At 39.5% G+C, this 25,310-nt stretch overlaps 1 protein-coding gene across 3 annotated transcripts in view; it reads left to right on the top strand.

Annotated features, from left to right (window-relative positions):
• Positions 1-25,310, top strand: part of LOC133612674 (tetraspanin-18B-like) — a 132,528-nt gene that overhangs the window by 81,106 nt on the left and 26,112 nt on the right. Inside the window, exons 1-2 of one of the 3 annotated variants that reach the window (XM_061970302.1) lie at positions 16,777-16,943; positions 23,764-23,859. In XM_061970302.1, the coding sequence (XP_061826286.1) occupies positions 16,884-16,943; positions 23,764-23,859 (156 nt within the window). In that variant the 5' untranslated portion in view covers positions 16,777-16,883. Of the gene's footprint in view, positions 1-16,776; positions 16,944-16,991; positions 17,133-23,763; positions 23,860-25,310 lie in introns of those variants that run through there. The other 2 variants (XM_061970304.2, XM_061970303.2) reach the window with 2 other exon arrangements.

Raw genomic sequence — 25,310 nt, 5'->3', positions numbered from 1 at the left:
AGCTTACAGAATAAACATGTCAATCAACCCATATGATTTTTGCTGTAATATTTTTGTTTTGAAAAGTCACTGTGACTGATAGAAAAGTGATGGTTTTAGCAACATTTTAACCTGTCTGAATGCTAATAATCATTTTGCGTCGGGGGGCGAAGCCCTGAACCCTCCACCAGGACTTTGTCCTGGACCTACCGGGGCCTGCGGCCCTTGGACCCTGGCTACTAGGTTTTTCTGATTTCAAAAGTTGGCAGGTATGGTGAGGTTATAAAGCTTTTGCCTGTTAAAGAAAGGAGACTGATCCAATGCAGCACAGACTTTCGCGTGCCACGCTGTCATGACCCAGACGCACACCAGTGCGCAATCATATGGGAGCCGCGCTGAGCGCACCTCCAAGCGCGTCTCGCTGCCGGCGACGGCCGGGTATGGGCCCGACGCTCCAGCGCCATCCATTTTCAGGGCTAGTTGATTCGGCAGGTGGGTTGTTACACACTCCTTAGCGGGTTCCGACTTCCATGGCCACCGTCCTGCTCTCTATATCAACCAGGGTGAGCCCCACCCCTTTCGTGAGCGCACTGCGCGCGGAGTGACCCCTGATACGCGCCCCCGGCAACAGGGGTGGCGGGCAGGTAAGTTGCGCGGGCGGAGCGCGCGGAGTGACCCCTGTTACGAGCCCCCGGCCACGGGGGTGGCGGGCAGGTAAGCTGCTTACCTGCTGCGCGTGACGCCGGCCGCGGCGAAGGCGGACGAGGCGGGGTGTCGGTGCGGTGGGCGCGGTGGTGACCCTGGACGTGCGTCGGGCCCTTCTCGCGGATCGCCTCAGCTACGGCTCCCGGTGGGGCCCTCTCGGGGGAAGGGGCCTCGGTCCCGGACCCCGGCGAGGCGTCCCTTCTCCGCTCCGTAAAAGTGTCCATCTCTTTTCTTTTTTTTTCTTCTGTTGTGGCATATGCAGCAGGTGCCTGCTCGTTTTTCGTATGTGGGTAACAACATTTAACTATGTATATATATTTCCGAATTGGTTTAACTGCCACCCGCAAAAAAAAAAAAAAAAGGGACGCCTCGCCGGGGTCCGGGACCGAGGCCCCTTCCCCCGAGAGGGCCCCACCGGGAGCCGTAGCTGAGGCGATCCGCGAGAAGGGCCCGACGCACGTCCAGGGTCACTACCGCGCCCACCGCACCGACACCCCGCCTCGTCCGCTTTCGCCGCGGCCGGCGTCACGCGCAGCAGGTAAGCAGCTTACCTGCCCGCCACCCCCGTGGCCGGGGGCTCGTAACATGGGTCACTCCGCGCGCTCCGCCCGCGCAGCTTACCTGCTTGCCACCCCTGTTGCCGGGGGCGCGTAACAGGGGTCACTCCGCGCTCAGTGCGCTCACGAAAGGGGTGGGGCTCACCCTGGTTGATATAGAGAGCAGGACGGTGGCCATGGAATTTCATTTAAGGTTTGTGATAAACCATCAAACTCATTCGTTAAAAGGACTCTATAGTAATATAAAGCGAATTTTTCTGGACATTATCATGCAAGAAAAGTTTATTTTTGGGATCGCGATCACCGCGTAATGATTTTTAAAGGTTGCATTACATTATTAACTGTCCCATGTGATCAGCCAGTGCGATTGGAAGTCCATGCTCAATTATTGCCTCCGTAAATAAAACTTCGGCATTCATCACATCCAAAGAATCTGTTTGGGCGACGAAAAACGTTGAAAGTTTTCCACTTGTATCGCTAGCAACGGCATTAGACTTGTGTTTTTTTGTCCCAACGTGGTCTTTTACATCGCTAATTCCTCCGTGTCTGATCGAAAAATCTTGTCTGCACAAGGTGCAATTCGCGTAGTTTTCACCCTTTTTTTTTTTTTTTATTAATATTAGATATATAACAACGGGCGGATGGCGGGCGGATGCAGTTCTGATCAAACGTTACATCGGGTGGATGGCGGATGGTTGACGACTTTCTGACGCGGTTGTGGATGAGATAAATTGCCTATCCGCGCATCTCTAGTATGCATATAATATGTATGTATGTATGTATGTATGTATATATGTGCATATGTATGTATGTAAGTACACATGTGTATGTATATGTGTGTATCATGGCGCCCTCAAGTCACGCGTGTGCCTTTTGACCAATCAATCATTCAGGAGATCACCTGAAACCAGGTTGGCTAAACTCAGTCTATACACGTCTCTGACAGTTTGGGAATCATTGACCTACATATTAGGCAGTAGGATCACATTCAGATGCATTTTTTTGATGGAGCAAACAGCATCATGAATACTGCTTTTTGTCATTAAAGTAATGAATTCTCTTTTGGGTTTGTTAATCCATGTAATACATATTTTCTTTCATCTGGGGGACATTCACATCTTATCTCCTTAAGGCTCTGTTTTGATCTTGGAACACAAATTAGTCGCTGGTTGTTTTTTTGTTTTTTTGACAGATTAAAATTTCTTTCATTGAACTGAAGATATGGAACTTTCAATGTTGCAGGGAGTAACTTGTTCTCCACTTGGGAATGTGCTTAAGAGAATATATGACCTCGCAAAAAGTTGTACAAATGGCTGACCAATCTAGTAAAGTGCTCAGCTTGGTTCCCCTTTGTTTTCCAACAGGAACGAGTGGTAAGTGGGGATGCTAAACACTGCTCTGCAGACAAAGGCCACTCTCACACCGTATCCGGGTTGCTGTGGAAACTAGCTACTTTAACAGAGTGCTGGATAGTTTCTCACATGCCCTAAAAATAACCCCGACGGAATGTAAAAAAAAGTGTTAGTTCCCAAGATGATCACCTCGTTTTTTTACCCAATTTGCGTCTTTTAGAGGTGAGTGACATAAGGACGCTTGTGTTTTGAGCTGGTGTGTGGTTTGTGCTCCTAAGCATGTCAAGGCTTCTAATTGCCCTTTTGTGTTTACTACCTCCAAGGCTCGGAGGTTTTCTTTCTTTAAATCCCCTATTGTTTACTTCTGTCCGCCATCTGCGCTATACAAGACATCTTCAGCTCATCTGATGCACACATCTTTATTGTGTCATCGCGTCAGGGTCAAACACTGGTCACAGAACGGTTCAAATAGCCTTGTTTTATCAAAAAGTACGACATAGTCATTGACTTAACATTTATTTTAATTTGATAACAGTTTTTCCATAACATTCGATAAAAAAACACCCAAAACAAAACAAAAAAGTAACATTTTTGTCTTCTTTACCTTTCACAATAATGGTTTGTTGACTTGTTTTATAGCATAGCTCGGTTGGTAGAGTGGCCGTGCCAGCAACTTGACGGTTTCAGGTTCGATTCCCGCTTCCGCCATCCTAGTCACTGCCGTTGTGTCCTTGGGCAAGACACTTTACCCAACTGCTCCCAGTGCCACCCACACTGGTTTAAATGTAACTTAGATATTGGGTTTCACTATGTAAAGCGCTTTGAGTCACTAGAGAAAAGCGCTATATAAATTTAATTCAATAAAAAAATAGACAGAAAATCGGTACTGCTGTCTTTTTTACGCGGTACACTTAACATTGTAGTTTCTCCCTTGAGAAAATACAAAACCGAAAACTAGTGAAGTTGGCACGTTGTGTAAATAAAAACAGAATACAATGATTTGCAAATCCTTTTCAACTTATATTCAATTGAATAGACTGCAAAGACAAGATACTTAACGTTCGAACGGGTAAACTCTTGTAATTTTTTGCAAATATTAGCTCATTTGGAATTTGATGCCTGCAACATGTTTCAAAAAAGCTGGTACAAGTGGTAAAAAAAAGTCTGAGAAAGTTGAGGAATGCTCATCAAACACTTATTTGGAACATCCCACAGGTGAACAGGCTAATTGGGAACAGGTGGGTGCCATGATTGGGTATAAAAGCAGCTTCCATGAAATGCTCAGTCATTCACAAACAAGGTTGGGGCGAGGGTCACCACTTTGTCAACAAATGCCTGAGCAAATTGTCCAACAGTTTAAGAGCAACATTTCTCAACCAGCAACTGCAAGGAATTTAGGGATTTCGCCATCTACGGTCTGTAATATCGTTAAAAGTTTCAGAGAATCTGGAGAAATCACTGCACGTGACCTTCGATCCCTGAGGCGGTACTGCATAAAAAAACGACATCAGTGTGTAAAGGATATCGCCACGTGGGCTCAGGAACACTTCAGAAAACCACTGTCAGTAACTACAGTTCGTCGCTACATCTGTAAGTGCAAGTTAAAACTCTACTTTGCAAGGCGAAAGCCATTTATCAACAACACCCAGAAACGCCGACAGCTTCGCTGGGCCCGAGCTCATCTAAGATGGATTGATGCAAAGTGTAAAAGTGTTCTGTGGCCTGACGAGTCCACATTTTAAGTTGTTTTTGGAAACTGTTGACGTTGTGTCTGTAATAGGCGCAAAGTTCAAAAGCCAGCATCTGTGATGGTATGGGGGTGTATTAGTGCCCAAGGCATGGGTAACTTACACATCTGTGAAGACACCAGTAATGCTGAAAGGTACATACAGGTTTTGGAGCAACATACGTTGCCATCCAAGCAACGTCTTTTTCATGGAAGACAATGCCAGGCCACATTCTGCACGTGTTGCAACAGAGTGGCTTCATAGTAAAAGAGTGCGGGTACTAGACTGGCCTGCCTGTAGTCCAGACCTGTCTCCTAATGAAAATGTGTGGCGCATGTAGTGTAAATACCACAACGGAGACCCCGGACCTTAAGCTGTACATCAAGCAAGAATGGGAAAGAATTCCACCTGATAAGCTTAAAAAATGTGTCTCCTCAGTTCCCAAACGTTTACTGAGTGTTGTTAAAAGGAAAGGCCATGTAACACAGTGGTAAAAATGCCCCTGTGCCAACTTTTTTGCAATGTGTTGCTGCCATTAAATTCTAAGTTAATGATTATTTGCTAAAAAAATAATGTTTCTCAGTTTGAACATTGAATATCTTGTCTTTGCAGTCTATTCAATTGAATATAAGTTGAAAAGGATTTGCAAATCATTGTATTCTGTTTTTATTTACAAATTAAACAATGTGCCAACTTCACTGGTTTTGGGTTTTGTAATAAAATGGCTACTGGAATATAAGGGGTGTACTCTAAAACGTTGAGATACTCTACACAATGTAGCTGTTTATGTCTTCATTATATGGCCTTTAAAGTGTTGGGAAGTTGAGCATACACTCTATAACAATAACTTGGTACGAGGGTTGTAGGCGTCTTTGCAGAAACTAAGAAATAAAAGTCCTGAAAAAAAAAAAACCTCTACATCCAGTTGTCGTGACAATTCATCACATCCTTGAGCATTTATTTCAAATTGTTTAATTATCAAGTTCATTTGGAAACTCCCGGCAGCAATGAATCGGTGGCAAGAGTCAGAGCTGACTCCTAGCAGGCGACATGGTCTCGGTATTGAAGTGTTCATTGTGTGATTCACTGATGGACAAGCAGCAGAGCAGGAGCTCCAGGAAGTCAATGTATCATTGAGCATGTCCCTGAACTTGGTTATTGATCCAGTTCCACACGTAGTTTGTATCCCGTATCACCCCAATCAAAGTGCCGACATGAATAAATGGACTTTGCGAGTGTAGCCAACAAACACACCAAATATTGAAGCAGAGATCTATCCATCTTAATCACATGTCCTCCGCACACTTGCGGCAGAAAGCTACCAATGCTCCTCCACCTTCCAATTGCTTCATCTTCGGAGCTGCAGAATTGATTTTGCCGTGGGAGTACGCGCTTATGTTAGGAATGAACTTACAGCTGTTTTTTTCCCCCCAGTTGGGCATGTTTCTCAGAAAAGTTAACTAACAATATAACTTTTAATCATGTAGATACCGTATTTCCTGGACCATAGGGCGCACCGGATTATAAGGCGCACTGCCGATGAGCGGGTCTATTCATGTTTATTTTCATGCAAAAAGTGCATTAAAGGGGAACATTATCACAATTTCAGAAGGGTTAAAACCATTAAAAATGTTTACAGTGGCTTATTTTATTTTTCGAAGTTTTTTTCAAAATTTTACCCATCACGCAATATCCCTAAAAAAAGCTTCAAAGTGCCTGATTTTAACCATCGTTATATACACCCGTCCATTTTCCTGTGACGTCACACAGTGATGCCAATACAAACAAACATGGCGGAAAGAACAGCAAGGTATAGCGACATTAGCTCGGATTCAGACTCGGATTTCAGCAGCTTAAGCGATTCAACAGATTACGCATGTATTGAAATGGATGGTTGTAGTGTGGAGGCAGGTAGCGAAAACGAAATTGAAGAAGAAACTGAAGCTATTGAGCCATATCGGTTTGAACCGTATGCAAGCGAAAACGACGAAAACGACACGACAGCCAGCGACACGGGAGAAAGCGAGGACGAATTCGGCGATCGCCTTCTAACCAACGATTGGTATGTGTTTGTTTGGCATTAAAGGAAACTAACAACTATGAACTAGGTTTACAGCATATGAAATACATTTGGCAACAACATGCACTTTGAGAGTGCAGACAGCCCAGTTTTCATCAATTAATATATTCTGTAGACATACCCTCATCCGCGCTCTCTTTTCCCGGGGGTCTGGCGGCAGATTTCTTTGACTTTATCGTTGGAAATGCATCTGCTTTGAGTGTCGCAGGATATCCACACATTCTTGCCATCTCTGTCGTAGCGTAGCTTTCGTCGGTAAAGTGTGCGGAACAAACGTCCAATTTCTTGCCACTTTTGCATCTTTGGGCCACTGGTGCAACTTGAATCCGTCCCTGTTCGTGTTGTTACACCCTCCGACAACACACCGACGAGGCATGATGTCTCCAAGGTACGGAAAACAGTCGAAAAAACGGAAAATAACAGAGCTGATTTGACTCGGTGTTTGTAATGTGTTTGAGAAAATGGCAAATTGACGTTGTGACGTCATCGCTCCGAGAGCGAATAATAGAAAGGCGTTTAATTCGCCAAAATTCACCCATTTAGAGTTCGGAAATCGGTTAAAAAAAATATATGTTTTTTTTCTGCAACATCAAGGTATATATTGACGCTTACATAGGTCTGGTGATAATGTTCCCCTTTAAAGGGGTCATATTATGATTTTTTTTCTAAATCTAAAAGACTTCCTTGTGGTCTACATAACATGTAATGGTGGTTATTTGGTCAAAATGTTGCATAGATGATGTTTTACACATCATCTTCAAGTCGCTTTCTGACAGTCGCTTCAGGATGCGCCGAACAATATACAATAATTTACTTTAAAAAAAACATTTGGCTTTCTGCAGACGGACTCGGAGCATTTGTCTACATCAGGCTGAGAGAGCCATGAAAGCCAAATATTTTAAAAAGTATTTCCGTGAGAGCCGTATAATATTTTTTAGCAATGAATACAACTAAATGCGTGCATTTTTAAGTAAGACCAACATTTTTAGAGTATATTAAGTCTCTTATCTTACCATTAATGCGACTTCTGGTGCTGCATGGTTTTGCTGATGGCTTTGTAGTCTGGTTGATACGTGGTTATTTTTAAGACTGTGATTACCCGCGGAATTATTCATTACTTATTGTGTTAAGCAGTGTCAGCTAAGATTGATCTGAGAGCCAGATGCAGCCACATCTGGCTCTAGAGCCATAGGTTCCCTACCCCTGGTCTATATCATGCTCTTAAACTGAAGAAATAACCAATAGAAAATATATAGTGTGTATTATGTAATGATAACACAAGTAACCATTTAAAATGGTATAAACTTTTAATTCTTATTTTTTGTATAGGGTGCACCGGATTATAAGGCGCAGTGCCGATGAGCGTGTCTATTCAAGTCAGTTTTCAAACAAAAGGCACACCTTTTGTTATTATAAGGCGCATTAAAGGAGTCATATTATTATGATTTTTTTCCTAAATGTAAAAGACTTCCTTGTGGTCTACATAACATGTAATGGTGGTTCTTTGGTCAAAATGTTGCATAGATGATGTTTTACAGATCATCTTCAAGTCGCTTTCTGACAGTCGCTTCAGGACGTGCCGTTTTGTGGGCGGGTCTTATTTACGTGACTCACCTTCAACAGCGTCTTCTCCCCGTCATCTTTGTTGTAGCGGTGTAGCGTGCAAGGACGGGAGTGGAAGAAGTTTCAAAAGATGGAGTTAACTGTTTTAATGACATTCAGACTTTACTTCAATCAATAACGGAGCAGCATCTCCTCCGGAAATGTGTCCCGTGAAAAACCGTCAGACCGGAACTCTCTAATAACTAAAGTTCCTTGGGTGAATAATGTAAACTCACTTCATCTGTAGTTTTTAGCGCTTCCATAGCGAGTTTACGGACAGATAAAAGTTAGAACTTTACACTACTTTATATTAGAAATGGCAACAGAGGATGAATGTTCCATAACAAGAAGATAGAAAGAAAGAAGAAGCTTATCGACTACGGTGTTGGACTACAAAGGTAGACGCGCGCACATTTTCAGGTTTATGCAGATCGCAAATACAGATCAGCAGGTACCAGAAAGTAAGAAAAATTGTATATGCATAATATTGCAAGACAAAACTGCAGATAATATGTCTACTAATGGGTGCTATTTGTGGTCCTTATGCACACACCATAATAATACTTGTATAATAATACTTGTATCTCTGACTATGGTAGCCGCAATGCACCGAAAATCCATCACGGTGTGCGGCTTCAGAGCTTACCAGTCGTAATTTAACATTTTGATAGATTTTTGAGTGCCGTGTGTAATGTTCTATATTCTCAGTGGAACATTTAAAGTTTTGGTGTTGTTTACTGCCATCATATTGCAGTCTACACGGATCTCTTATGTGTGACTGCCATTTACTGGTCAAACTTATCATTACACCATGTACCAAATAAAACTGTTTCGAGGTTGGTAAGCACAACCTGAAATAATCCCTACATAAAGCGCACTGTCGATTTTTGAGAACATGAAAGAACTTTAAGTGTGCCTTATAGTCTGAAAAATGCGGTACCTCAAAAACGGATGTGTATATATCCATCTATCCATCCATTTTCTTCCGCTTATCCAAGGTTGGGTCGCGGGGGCAGCAGCTTAAGGAGAGAAACCCAGACTTCCCTCTCCCCAGCCACTTCGTCCAGCTCCTCCCGGGGGATCCCGAGGCGTTCCCAGGCCAGCCGGGAGTCAGTCTTCCCAACGTGTCCTGGGTCTTCCCCTTGGCCTCCTGCCGGTCGGACGTGCCCCAAACACTTCCCTAGGGAGGCGTTCTGGTGGCATCCTGACCAGATGCCCGAACCACCTCATCTGGCTCCTCTCCATGTGGAGGAGCAGCGGCTTTACTTTGAGTTCCTCCCGGATGGCAGAGCTTCTCACCCTGTATGTGTGTGTATATATATATATATATATATATATATATATATATATATATATATATATATATATATATATATATATATATATATGTATATATATATATATATGTATGTATGTATGTTATATGTATATATATTTTTATATGTATAAATATATATGGTTATATATATATATATATATATATACATATATATATATATATATATGGTTATATATACATACATATATGTATATATATATGGTTATATATATATATATATATATATATATGTATATATGTATATGTGTATATATATATGTATGTATATATATATATGTATATATGTATATGTGTGTGTATATATATATGTATGTATATATATATATATGTATATATGTATATGTGTATATATATATATGTATGTGTATATATATATATATATATATATATATATATATATATATATATATATATATATATATATATATATATATATATATATATATATATATATGTATATACAGTGGGGCAAAAAAGTATTTAGTCAGCCACCAATTGTGCAAGTTCTCCCACTTAAAATGATGACAGAGGTCTGTAATTTTCATCATAGGTACACTTCAACTGTGAGAGACAGAATGTGAAAAAAAATCCAGGAATTCACATTCTAGGAATTTTAAAGAATTTATTTGTAAATTATGGTGGAAAATAAGTATTTGGTCACTTCAAACAAGGAAGATCTCTGGCTCTCACAGACCTGTAACTTCTTCTTTAAGAAGCTCTTCTGTCCTCCACTCGTTACCTGTATTAATGGCACCTGTTTGAACTGGTTATCTGTATAAAAGACACCTGTCCACAGCCTCAAACAGTCAGACTCCAAACTCCACTATGGCCAAGACCAAAGAGCTGTTGAAGGACACCAGGAGAAGAATTGTAGACCTGCACCAGACTGTGAAGAGTGAATCTACAATAGGCAAGCAGCTTGGTGTGAAAAAATCAACTGTGGGAGCAATTATCAGAAAATGGAAGACATACAAGACCACTGATAATCTCCCTCGATCTGGGGCTCCACGCAAGATCTCATCCCGTGGGGTCAAAATGATCATGAGAACGGTGAGCAAAAATCCCAGAACCACACGGGGGGACCTGGTGAATGACCAGCAGAGAGCTGGGACCAAAGTAACAAAGGTTACCATCAGTAACACACTACGCCGACAGGGAATCAAATCCTGCAGTGCCAGACGTGTCCCCCTGCTTAAGCCAGTGCATGTCCAGGCCCCTCTGAAGTTTGCCAGAGAGCACATGGATGATACAGCAGAGGATTGGGAGAATGTCATGTGGTCAGATGAAACCAAAATAGAACTTTTTGGTATAAACTCAACTCGTCGTGTTTGGAGGAAGAAGAATACTGAGTTGCATCCCAAGAACACCATACCTACTGTGAAGCATGGGGGTGGAAACATCATGCTTTGGGGCTGTTTTTCTGCTAAGGGGACAGGCCGACTGATCCGTGTTAAGGAAAGAATGAATGGGGCCATGTATCGTGAGATTTTCAGCCAAAACCTACTTCCATCAGTGAGAGCTTTGAAGATGAAAGCTTCCAGCATGACAATGATCCCAAACACACCGCCCGGGCAACGAAGGAGTGACTCCGTAAGAAGCATTTGAAAGTCCTGGAGTGGCCTAGACAGTCTCCAGACCTCAACCCCAAAGAAAATCTGTGGAGGGAGTTGAAAGTCCGTGTTGCTCGGCGACAGCCCCAAAACATCACTGCTCTCGAGAAGATCTGCATGGAGGAATGGGCCAAAATACCAGCTACTGAGTGTGCAAACCTGGTAAAGACCTATAGTAATCGTTTGACCTCTGTTATTGCCAACAAAGGTTATATTACAAAGTATTGAGTTGAATTTTTGTTATTGACCAAATACTTATTTTCCACCATAATTTACAAATAACTTCTTTAAAAATCCTACAATGTGAATTCCTGGATATTTTTTTTTCACATTCTGTCTCTCACAGTTGAAGTGTACCTATGATGAAAATTACAGACCTCTGTCATCATTTTAAGTGGGAGAACTTGCACAATTGGTGGCTGACTAAATACTTTTTTGCCCCACTGTATATAGAAACATACATACATATTAAAGTTAAAAGTTAAAGTACCAATGATTGTCACGCACACACACTAGGCGTGGTGAAATTATTCTCTGCATTCGACCCATCACCCTTGATCACCCCCTGGGAGGTGAGGGGAGCAGTGGGCAGCAGCGGTGGCCACGCCCGGGAATAATTTTTGGTGATTTAACCCCCAATTCCAACCCCTGATGCTGAGTGCCAAGCAGGGAGGTAATGGGTCCCATTTTTATAGTCTTTGGTATGACTCATATATATATATATATATATATATATATATATATATATATATATATATATATATATATATATATATATATATATATATATATATATATATATATATATATATATGTGTGTGTGTGTCTATGTATTTTTACTATACAGGCAGTCTGCTTTTCGCCCCTGGACAATTTTTTTTAGCCCAGTGTGACCCTTTTGTCAAAAAGTTTGGACACCCCTGCTCTAAAGTGCCGGTACTTTTACTTGAGTACAAATTTGAGGCAAATCTCCTCACCTCTGGTTATCGGTTAGATCCGGAGCTCGAAAGCTACTCGCGCTAGTTTACCAGAATGCAGCATTCTCTTCTTTTCGAAACATTACCACATAGCTAAAGAATAACTCCAATGTGTACGAAAGGCACGCAGCGAGTGGCCTACATGGCATCAGAGATAGAGCATGGAAACTGGGACTTCACAGGTTGGTGTGAAAATAGAAGAAACCATTTTTTTTTTCCAGAAATCAAAGTAAATTAGTGCATGGAAACTAACTGAGCTACTCCCACATACGTGCACAATGTGCCGGGTTGCCTTTGAGATTCTTTTGTACTTGTTGTCTGTTGTCTGCCCTCCAAAGGAGCAAATAGTGCTGTTGCTGCTTAGCATTCAGTACACTTCAAACGCTCCTCAGTGTGACAGCACAGCCCAGGGCTCATTCTCTCCTAATTGGATGTTCATTAAGCTACATGTTACGCCTCCGGGGAGCCTTGCTCACTGCCATAGGGGCCTGTCTGTATTCTGATGCGGGGTGTTCACTTGCTGGGCCTAAAGTCACGGAGAAGTAGGAATTATGGGGTTTTAATTGAGATAAAGGGTTATGTGGCTTGCGTAGACTCCCTTCCAGCCATTGTCACATGGTTGTTTGCAGGCTGGAGATGTAAAAAGACACATTGAGGCATTTTGACCTGTCCCAAGGGTTAAATTAGAGACGATCAAAGAGGGCCGGTGTCAGTATTCATGAGTATTTGTTATGCAGCGTCATGCTCAAGAGGACTTGCCCCAGTTTTTAGAGGGAGATGGGGGAACTGCAATGTGTCCTTGTTGTGTTCATCCATTGGAGAATGGAGCAAAGGAAGATGGACTAACTTCATTAATCATGCTAAGTGTCAGCTTCAAGGAGAACCACCAGTACCCACAGTAGGGTTAGAGTTAATTTTTTTCAATCTTGTCGTCGCAGTGACTCGGGAATGCCATCAAGGCCAATTGAGAAGATGGCAGACATATGGTTTCCCCAGATGAACATAAATGGAATGCTCGTAGCAACACTTATAAATGTCTTTTACAGGAAAGAATGTTGGTCACGAGTTTGGTCTCATTATTCACGTCTGGATTCTGTTGGCACTGTGGATCAGATTTTTATTTGAAAAATATGTATAAAAAGTGGAATAAAAGAGCAAACCATGTGAAATCTAACGAGAAAGTGTTTTCATATATACATTATATAATTGTATAAAGATATGTGTATATATGTACACATATATATATATACAGTATATATATATACATTATACATATGTATATATGTGTATGTATATGTATGAAGATAAAAGTATGGATTTTGAATCGAGAATAGATTCTGAATGGAATCGTTACCCCCAAGAATCGAATTGTGCGGTGCCTATACATTCACAGCCGTAATATGTATATGTATACACACACACACATATATGTACACACATATATATATATATATATATATATATATATATATATATATATATATATATATATATACATTATACATATGTATATATGTGTATGTATATGTATGAAGATAAAAGTATGGATTTTGAATCGAGAATAGATTCTGAATGGAATCGTTACCTCCAAGAATCGAATTGTGCGGTGCCTATACATTCACAGCCGTAATATGTATATGTATACACACACACACACACACACACACACACACACACACACACACACACACACACACACACACACACACACACACACACACATATACAGGACTGTTTCAGAAAATTAGAATATTGTGATAAAGTTCTTTATTTTCTGTAATGCAATTAAAAAAACTTGAAAATGTCATACATTCTGGATTCATTACACATCAACTAAAATATTGCAAGCCTTTTATTATTTTAATATTGCTGATTATGGCATACAGCTTAAGAAAACTCAAAAATCCCATCTCAAAGAATTAGAATACTTCCTCAGACCAAGTAAAAAAAAAAAAAAGATTTTTGACAGCAAAACAAAATCAAACATTTGAAAATGTCAATTAATGCACTCAGTACTCGGTTGGGAATCCTTTTGCACGGATTACTGCATCAATGCGGCGTGGCATGGAGGCAATCAGCCTGTGGCACTGCTGAGGTGTTACGGATGCCCAGGATGCTTCAACAGTGGCCTTTAGCTCATTTGCATTATTGGGTCTGGTGTCTTTCAGCTTCTTCTTCACAATACCCCACAAATTCTCTATGGGTTTCAGGTCAGGGAAGTTGGCAGGCCAATCGAGGACAGTAATGCCATGGTCAGTACACCAGTTAATGGTGGTTTTGGCACTGGGGGCAGGTGCCAGATCATGTTGGAAAATGAAATCATCATCTCCATAGAGCTTTTCAACAGATGGAAGCATCTAGAGTAGGGGTGTCAAACACATTTTCACCGAGGGCCATATCGCAGTTATTGCTGCTTTCAGAGGGCCGCTTTTTTAAAATGTATTTACATTATGCATGCAGGTAATAACCTGTAATTAATCATAATTAATCAAAATGCATATGCATTTGATTATTACATTTTTTTAATGTATAACTTGCTTTAAATAAATACAGGTGACGTGCAGATATTTAACTATTTGTTTTTAATCTCACAAAAATAGTTACATATACAGTATATAATATAATTGGCATAGTTTGAAATAGGCATTTTTGTTTCTGTCAAAATTGAAAGAACGAATGCATTTAGTAAAAAAATAGATTTAAAAAAGTATCTAATTGAAACCCATTTTTTCCAGGCTTTCGCGGGCCACATAAAATGATGTGGCGGGCCAGATCTGGTCCCCGGGCCTTGAGTTTGACACCTGTGATCTAGACATTTAAGCATTAAATAAAAAAAATACTAGTATGACCTATCTTCAACATTTATAGACTGAGACCATTCCAGGTCCCTGGGAACATATTTGATGGAGCCCCAAGGTAAAAAAAATAATATATAAATTGTATTGCTTTTGATAATGAAAAATGGCTCCCACTTGCTTTTGATTATTAGATTTGTTTTCATGTATAACTTGCTTTAAAATCCTAAATAAAGATGACAAGCAGATATTTAACTATTTATTTTTTTTACCTCTCAAAAATAGTTTTGCAATACAGTATATAATAATATAATTGGCATGATCAGATAATATTAAAGTTTAAAATATGCATTTTTTTCTGTCAAAATTGAAAGAACGAATGCATTTAGTAGGGAAAAAAAAAAGAAAAAAAATAATAATTTTATTGAAACCCATTTTTTCCAGGCTTTCGTGGGCCACATAAAATGATGTGGCGGGCCCTGGCCCCCGGGCCTTGAGTTTGGCACCAGTGATCTAGAGATTTAAGCATTGAATAAAAACAATATTAATATATTAATATGACCTATTTTCAACATTTATAAACTGAGACCGCTCCAGTTCCCCAAATGAATAATAAATATATATATTGTATTGTTTTTGATAATGAAAAATGGCTCCCACTTGCTATAATTTTTCAGTGTGCGGCCCTCAGTGGGAAAAAGTTTGGACACCGTTGCTCTAGGACCCCCTCTCCTTGCTTCTTAATTAATTGGTACACCTTTAATTATTGGCACACAAGCTTGAATATCAAGTTAATAATTGTTCAAATGCAAAGTTGTAAAAAGAGTTACTTCTTATGGATCAATTATTTTGTCTTCCGGGTGCTCCAGGCACAAAAAAATGTCGACTTAAATGTCGATTTATGAAAGTAAGGCTTACATTTTCTAATTGGCTTAATTGGTTCACAATTATCAATCAAATCTTGGAGAATGATTAAGAGTACAAAAGCCCTTAAATTGATATCTCTGTTAAAAACATCTAAAGTTATTTAGGTAGCCCTTCACTCAGTGGCCTAGTTGTTAAAGAGTGTCCGCCCTGGGATCGGTAGAAAAAAAAACTTTGGTTTATCATCTTTAAAATCATTTAAAAAAGACATGTGTGTTCTTGTCTCTCATAATGATTGTGAACGATAGGTAAAATTACAAAAGAAGTGCAGTTCCGCTTTAACTTTTGCAAACTCATAGGCGAGAATGACGCTTACCAGCAGAGGATGTCAATACAGCAGCATAAGGTAGTTTGTTACCTCTCTTGATCAATGCGCCACTAAAAATAGTTCCTTAACATTATTAACGTGGACTATAGCGTTGTTTTTTGTTTTGTTAGCGTTGTTTTTTGTTTTGTTATAGCGTTGTTTTTTGTTTTGTTTTTTGTTGTTGTACTTGCTACCATGTTCCATCATTTCATGTATATACTATCCTCTGGACCCCCTGTCAAAAGCTTCTTCTAGCTTATTTGGGGGATCCTTTCACGTACCAACATCTTTAAATGATGATATTTCACTACTATTGTATTTGTTATATGGTATTGTGAATAAACTTGAAACTTCAAACTTCAAACTATAAAAAATGGGAGACATTACCTCCCTGCTCGGCACTCAGCATCAAGGGTTCGAATTGGGTGTTAAATCACCAAAAATGATTCCCGGGCGCGGCCACCGCTGCTGCTCACTGCTCCCCTCACCTCCCAGGGGGTGATCAAGGGGATGGGTCAAATGCAGAGGACACATTTCATCACACCTAGTGTGTGTGTGACAGTCATTGGTACTTTAAATTTAACTTTTTTAATTTATATATATTTTTATTATTTATTAATATTTAATACTCTATATGTGTTTGCTTTTGTTTTCTTTCCTTGTTGTTGAAAGCGTCATGACTGTTGAGTGAATTATAAATGTATGTTTGTTGTTCAATCAAATTAAATAAAAAAGTAAAAATAAAACATAAAAATTGTCTTCCGGGTCCAACCTTCTACGTCACGCTCTAATCCAAAACAAACAAAGCAGGCGTGCTGATGACGTCAGCAGCGCGCCGCACGTTGGCGTTTTAAGCGAGCCCACGCGGCCGTGTCGTGTCGTCCACACTCGACCAACGAAAAAGCAGGCGTGCCGCCCACGTCAAACGGATGAGAGTGCCATGTTTCCACACACATGGAACGTGTCTGCGTGGCCCGAAGCCGACAAAGGTGAGCACAGAAGCGGACGTCACGCCGCACGTCGCACAAGTCCTCCGGCCTTTATCGAGCAGCCAGCTCGTACTATGTGGACTCCGGCCGGCTAACTTTTGCCTAAAAACACTTTTACTAGTTGATAGTTGGTCAAAATTACCGAACAACGAACACATAACAACTACTAAGGTTGTGCTCAGCAAGTTTGTAAGTATGTCAGACACCCGTGAATTCAACAATTATTCAAAATACCGTGGTCGGTTTCAGTTGATGTGGAACATGCATACATAGACATTTCTGCCAGTGGGTGGTCGTGTATTTGTGTTGTCCCGATAACAATATTTTGGTACTTTTCTCAATAAAGGGGACCACAAAAAATGTCATTATTGGCTTTATTTGAACAAAAAATATCTTAGGGTACATTAAACTTGTGTTTCTTATTGCAAGTTTGTCCTTAAATAAAATAGTGAACATACTAGACAACTTGTCTTTTAGTAGTAATTAAAAAACAAAGGCTCCTAATTAGTCTGCTGACTATGCACAGAGGTGGGTAGAGTAGCCAGAAATTGTACTCAAGTAAGAGTACTGTTACTTTAGAGATTTAAAGAATTAAAAGTAAGGAGTAGTCACCCAAATATTTACTTGAGTAAAAGTAAAAAGTATGTTGTGAAAAAACTACTCAAGTACTGAGTAACTGATGAGTAATCTGTTTGTTTCATGATGACGGCAACAAATAATGCACAAAAACATAAAAATAGCAATGAGCAAAATCAGAGCTAGGAATATCTCTTAAGAAACTAAAACAATAATATATATATTAAATAATAATACATTAACATAAAAAAAATAAGGCAAATTGAGCCGCAATAACTTAACAGCACCATAGGCTCAGAATGCAGAGATTACAAAGGAAAATAACAAGCTAGCCTTTACACAAACCATAAACTGATAGGTGTGGGCTGCACCTGGGAACACACTGGTGTTTCTATGCATGTGTGTGTGTGTATGTGTCTGTCTGTCTGTCTATGAGGCTGCAGTGCGTTAATAAATGTCCCCAGACGATGTACATTTGACAGTGATTCATAGCAGGGAAGCTAACAATCAGCCTACGGTGACAGCCAAAATATCTACTAAAGTTACTTACCGCGATGTGCTTCCTCAAATTTGACGTTGAGTTCATGTAAGCTTAAGCTTGTTAATCATGCGACCGCCTTGCTCTGTTTGATTGGTGAAACGGAGTCAAACGTCACCAGTGACTGTATTTGATTGGTGAAACGGAGTCAAACGTCACCAGTGACTGACTGCATTTGATTGGTGAAACGGAGTCAAACGTCACCAGTGACTATACGATTGGTGAAACGCAGGCATGCGGTAGATCCTACTTTGAAGGTCTGTCTGACAAACCAAAACAAACAAAGCGTGCATTAACAGATCGATTAAAAATCAGTAGCGAGCTGAATGTAGATAAATGGAGCTGAGTAAAAGTAGCGTTTCTTCTCTGTAAATATACTCAAGAAAAAGTATGTTGCATTAAAACTACTCTTAGAAGTACAATTTATACCAAAAGTTACTCCAGTAGATGTAACGGAGTAAATGTAGCGCGTTACTACCCACCTCTGCATATGCAGTAACATATTGTGTCATTTATCATTCTATTATTTTGTCAACATTATTAAGGGTAGAAAATTAATTATTAATCTTACTTGTTTATTTACTGTTAATATCTGCTTATTTTCTGTTTCAACATGTTCTATCTACACTTCTGTTAAAATTTAATAATCACTTATTATTCTGTTGTTTGGATTGATTGATTGATTGAAACTTTTATTCATAGATTGTACAGTACATATTCCGTACAATTGACCACTAAATGGTAACACCTGAATTAGTTTTTCAACTTGTTTTAAGTCGGGGTCCATGTTAATTAATTTGTGGTACAAATATATACTATCAGCATAATAGTCATCACACAAGTTACTCATCAGAGTATATACATTGAATTATTTACATTATTTACATTCCGGGGGGTGGGATGCGGTGGGGTTAGGTTTGGTTGATATCAGCACTTCAGTCAACAATTATATCAATTGAGAAATGGACATTGTAACAGTGTAGGTCTGACTTGGTAGGATATGTACAGCAAGCAGTGAACATAGTGAGCTCAGAAAGCATAAGAACAAGTATATACATTTGATTATTTACATATGATTATTTACAATCCGGGGAGGTGGGATGTGGTGGGGGGAGGGTGTTAGTCGAGGGTTGTAGTTGCCTGGAGGTGTTCTTTTGGTGTGGTTTTGAAGGAGGGTAGAGATGCACTTTTGCCATATTGATGTGGCATAGAAGGAGAATGAGTTAAGACCTTTGTTGGATCAGAATCTGGGTTTAACGTGGTTTGTGGCGGTCATTTACGTTATGGAAGTAGTTTCTTATTGCATGTTTGTCCTTAAATAAAATAGTCAACATACAAGACAACTTGTCCTTTAGTAGTAAGTAGACAAACAAAGGCTCCTAATTAGTCTGCTGACGTATGCAGTAACATATTGTGTCATTTATCTACCTATTATTTTGTATCATTATTAAGGACAAGTGGTAGAAAATTAATTATTAATCTACTTGTTCATTTACTGGTAATATCTGCTTATTTTCTGTTTCAAAATGTTCTATCTACACTTCTGTTAAAATGTAATAATCACTTACGGTATTCTTCTGTTGTTTGGATACTTTACAATAGTTTTGGATGATACCACAAATTTGGGTATTGATACGGTGGAACAGGGGTTAGTGCATCTGCCTTACTATACGAAGGTCCTAAATTAAATTTATGTGCGGAGTTTGCATGTTCTCCCCGTGACTGCGTGGGTTCCCTCCGGGTACTCCGGCTTCCTCCCACCTCCAAAGACATGCACCTGGGGATAGGTTGATTGGCAACACTAAATTGGCCCTAGTGTGTGAATGTTGTCTGTCTATCTGTGTTGGCCCTGTGATGAGGTGGCGACTTGTCCAGGCTGTACCCCGCTTTCCGCCGGAATGCAGCTGAGATAGGCTCCAGCGACCCCGAAAGGGACAAGTGGTAGAAAATGGATAGATTGATGGATGGATCCGATACCAAGTAGTTACCGGATGTCATATTCTAAGTCCTCATGTGTCCAGGGACATACAGTATTTCCTGAGTTTATAAACATACATTTAAAAAAAAAGAAAAAAGTATTTTATCCATCCATCCATTTTCTACCGCTTGTCCCGTTCGGGGTCGCGGGGGTGCTGGAGCCTATCTCAGCTGCATTCGGGCGGAAGGCGGGGTTCACCCTGGACAAGTCGCCACCTCATCACAGGGCCAACACAGATAGACAACATTCACACTCACATTCACACACGAGGACCAATTTAGTTTCGTGATGTTAAAAAATATCGATGTAATCATAGTAGTATCGACTAGATAGGCTATTGTACGTGGTATCATTACAGTGGATGTTAGCAACATTCACACTCACATTCACACACAAGGGCCAATTTAGTTTTGTGATATTAAAAAATATCGATGTAATCATAGTGGTATCAACTAGATACGCTATTGTACGTGGTATAATTACAGTGGATGTTAGGTGTAGGTCCACCCATGGCGTTTGTTTATATTGTAGCGTCCTGGAAGAGTTGTTGCTGCATTGGCTGTGAATGTGTTCTGTAGTGTTATGTTGTGTTGCATATATTCTTCCAAAATGTGTTTGTCGTTGTTGTTTAGTGTGGTTTCACTATTGGGCACATGTTTATGACAAGTGTTGGCATTGTTCATACTGCCACCCTTACTGTGACATGCATGGCTGTTGAGTAAGTATGCCCTTCATTCGCTCGTGTGCAGTGTGTTCAAAGTTAATAAACTAATTATTATCGGGCATAATGAAATCTTGGTTAGGCTTTGTTAATTATAGACTATATAATGTGTTACTCTTTTATCATGTAAAACGGACCACACTTGCTACAAAATTAATAACAGCATTGATATTTCAAAAATTATTTGAAAGATTGAAATTTTCCTTCAATCCCACATGGGGTCTCTGCATTGTCCATGGGTGCCTGGGCCTCGAAGCACCCACAGGTTCGGCTACGATGCAATTCATCAAATATTTCCAGTTGTTTCATTACAGCACGTCCGAAAAGGAGTAGTAAGAAGTAGAGCTTATTTAATCTTATAGCCCTTTTCATACCATAGCAATTTATCCTATTTTGTTGTTCTCTGTAACAGAACAGTGAATAAATAAATACTAAATACTATACCATAGTAAGTAAACAAATATTAAATTAATAAATCTTTATCTGGGAAAAAAAAGGGTTCAAGATGTTCATCATAATTACTGTTCTGTGTACTTTGTGAGGACTTGTAGTTTGAACAGTCTCTTAAACATATTGGTGCTTTGTGTGATTTATTTGCTTAATGCGTTCCATAATTTTTTAATTACACATACTGATATGCTAAAGGTTTTAAGTGTTGTACGAGCAATACATGTTTTAAATTAGATTTTCCTCTAAGGTTATATGTCTCCTTTTGTTGAGAAAAATTGTTGTACATTCTTGGGTAGCAGGTTATAGTTTGCTTTGTACAGCATTTTAGATCTTTGCAAATGCACCAATTCGTTGAATTTCAATAATTGTGATTTAATAAATAAAAGGTTTGTATGTTCTCTATATCCAACATTATGTATTCTAATTTATCTATTTTGTAACACAGTTAGTGAATGAAGCGCACATTTGTAGTTGTTTCCCCATATTTCTACACAATAACTCAGATATGTAACACTAGCGAGCAGTAGAGAATATGAAGTGATTTTTGGTCTGGAACATATTTTGTTTTATTCATTATTGACGTGTTTCTTGCTACTTTTATGTTGTATATTTTTACATGAGGTTTCCAGTTCATTGTATCATCTATTATACACTCAAAAATGTGTTTTCTTTTACCCTTTCAATATCTACTGTATTTGAATTTGTGTTTCACTTTCTCTTCTACTGTTACCAAATAGCATTATTTTATTTTTACTGTGGTTTATGGATGGTCTGTTTTTGTCAAACCATCTTTTTAATTTGTTCATTTATTCTGTTATTATTTGTATTAGCTTCTGTGTGTTCTCTCCTGAACAAAACACTTGTATCATCTGAAAATAATACTAACTTTTAAGTCCTTTGTAACTTTACCAATGTTGTTTATATAGAGATTGAACAATTTTGGTCCAAGTATTGATCCCTGAGGTACTGGGTTAATTAATATTTTTGCTTTGGTTGACTGTTGATTGGGCGCCTTGGAGGTTAAGTGTGGAGTGTTGCTCTGTTTGAGGAGCGGTACAACTGTTTTTTCGGAAATTTCCACTTTAGTAAATAACTAAAACAGCATCAATCCCCAGCAAAAGTAAACAAGAGTCTTTGCACTAGTTGGCATGTGAATGTCAGAAACAAGAGAGGCTGCTGATGTAAATATGCAATTACTGGATATCTCAGGGCAAAGACTGACACTTAGATGGTCAGCTTTAGGGCACATCAATGCCCCTATGTATCAAAGTCAAGGCCCTGGCCCGCAAATGAATTATCTATGGCCCCCGGGATGATATGTGATTAGTATTACAACCGGCCCGCAGGCCACAGCCGTGTCTTGCACGCACCAATACGCCTTCAGCGTTGGCGCTAGGAATTTTCAAAATTGGGTCCCAGGGACCCCATCATGTCATAAAAATGGGGCCAACAGCTGGGAAAAAGTTATGTTGATTTTTAACTAGGGTGTAAGAGCGGATGTTTTGGGCATTATCACTGCTAAAAGCAGTGGGGAGGCTTGTAACTCAAATTTTTGTTTAAATATTAAAGCATACCAATTAGGCCAGAAACAACTCGCATCTCAAAACACTCCTAAATTGGGGCACTTGTAAGTCAAGTTCCAGATACAAGCAAGATGTACCCCGCCTCTCACCCGGTCAAATGGGATAGGCTCTAGCTTACCGCCATCCTATTTTACGAATAATTTTGCCCCCCAAAATATAGCTTGATAGATAGTACTTTATTGATTCCTTCAGGAGAGTTCCCTTAGGAAAATTAAAATTCCAGCAGCAATTTAAAAAGTAAGAAGTAAATAATGGGGTTATAAATGGTACAAATATATAAGATTTATTATAAGATATTCCACTGAGACTAGAATTTAAACTGCACTACTGCTTGTTTCAAAACATATCTTCAGATCATTCCACTTCCCTGGGAAAATGAGTCATCTACAGCATGTAGGTTAAACAAATGCTTCTCTGAAGGCTTAGTGGTAAGTCCGACGGAGGATCCACAGGTTAATTGATACTGTTGATACTCGTTGTCTACTAAGGCTAAAGTTTTTTTTTATTATTATCTAGACAGGCTCTCATTAGGGAAAGTGTGCTTGTGTCAGATAGTTGGCTGATGGGCACACAGGGCCCCAGCTGCTCATTACATTAAGAAGCTCCATAGTAAAGCCTATACATGTTCTCATAATGGGCATTGGGGCAACTCATATCTTCAAACTGTCCCGAGATATCCCTTTTGTTCACTTGGACCAAGAGCTACCATCTGTCCTCATGACTGGGAAGCATGTAATATGACTTCAAATGTCACTGTGGTGATGTCAGCAACTTCTCATTGGAGTCTGTTGTCCGAACCTGAATGTAAGTGCTCAGAAAAGACATGCATAAATGAGGTATTTCTCCTCTGCTGGACCAACACAACCAGCTAACTGGCTTTGAAATATTTTATTGGTATTCTCATTTGAATGGTGTCTTGTAACCTAGCATATGGCACTTGGTTTGATTCATTAAAAAGCATGTGTATTTTACAGGGTCAGGGAGAGGCATCCGCACGAGGGACAACCATGACGGGCGACTGTCTAAACTGCATCAAGTACCTCATGTTACTCTTCAACTCCATCATGGCTGTAAGTATTTCTCATCTAATTCATGTAGTCTTTAGTGGGGATGGGTTATTGCCTTAAATCTTTAATGCGATGTACAGTACAGGCCAAAAGTTTTGACACACCTTTTCCTCATTCAATGCGTTATTTTCATGACTATTTACATCTTAGATTGTCACATCAAAACTATGAATGAACACATGTTGAGTTATGTACTTAACAGAAAAAGGTGAAATAACTGAACATGTTTTATATTGTAGTTTCTTCAAAATAGCCACTTTTTTGCTCTTGATTACTGCTTTGCACATTCTTGGCATTCTCTCGATGAAATGGTTTTCACTTCAGAGGTGTCATAGTTTTGATACCTTCGGTGACAATCTACAATTTAAATAGTCATGAAAATAAAGAAAACGCATTGAATGAGGAGGTGTGTCCAAACTTTCGGCCTGTACTGTATATGGCAGCCTCCTACGATAATAATTGATATTACAATTTATTATGTGGTATATAATGGAACCAAAACAAAATATAAAAGCTGTTTAGAAATGGTTTAAAATGTTAAAAGTCCTTATACTGTTACTAACATTTTCTAGATCATTGTATGATTACATTTTTGATCATGATTATAATCAGACAAAAACACGGGTGGCCGTGTAATAATATTATTATTAATATTTTAATTATTTAAAACTATCAAATCCTTTGGTTTTTGCCCTTAAATCCCTCCTGTGTCCAGGCACTTATTACCTGATTTTGTAAACGATGACAAAAACGACAAGATTTATCATAAAAAATATCGATGTCATCACTAGAGGTGGGGGAAATAATAGATTTTTAGCCACATCGCATTTCAGACAGTCGATTATAAAATCAATTAGTTAACGTCAATAATCGACAATTGATTTATTTATTGTAAATAAAGTAATTCAGACATTTCTAAAATTTCACTGATTGCAACGAACCAGCTCCTATATTCGATTTCGTAATCGAATCGTAGCTCCTGAATCGTAATCGAGAGGTGGCCAAAGGTTGATTTCGTAATCGAATCGTAGCTCCTGAATCGTAGTCGAATCATGAGGTGGCCAAAGGTTCCCACCTCTAGTCATCACTGTAGTTTACTATCAGTAGGGATGGGAATCAGAAGTGTATCAATTCCTTGGAATCCTTTGCCATTTTTTCAAACTGTTCCTTTAACGATTCTTTCGGGTGAGGGTGATGTCAGATCGCAAAAGGGTGGTGGTGCCCAGGCAGAACGAACACTAACTTTTACAAGAAACCATTGCGACAGTGCTTGTACTTGGAATAATTAAAAGTAAGTTGTAAACAAGTTGCAAACGTAGTCATAGAAACCAAAAAAAAAAAATGGACTATAGAAATATAAATACTGTTACCCGGCCCGGAGGAAGCCCGGGGCCCTCCTCCAGAGCTAGGCCTGTAGGCAGGGCTTGTCAGCAAACCGCCTAGCCACAGAGCCC

This window comes from Nerophis lumbriciformis, linkage group LG10, assembly GCF_033978685.3.
Source record: "Nerophis lumbriciformis linkage group LG10, RoL_Nlum_v2.1, whole genome shotgun sequence".
NCBI lineage: Eukaryota > Metazoa > Chordata > Actinopteri > Syngnathiformes > Syngnathidae > Nerophis > Nerophis lumbriciformis.
The sequence above is the reverse complement of the archived record's forward strand: the minus strand, read 5'-3'. Positions and strand labels throughout refer to the sequence as shown.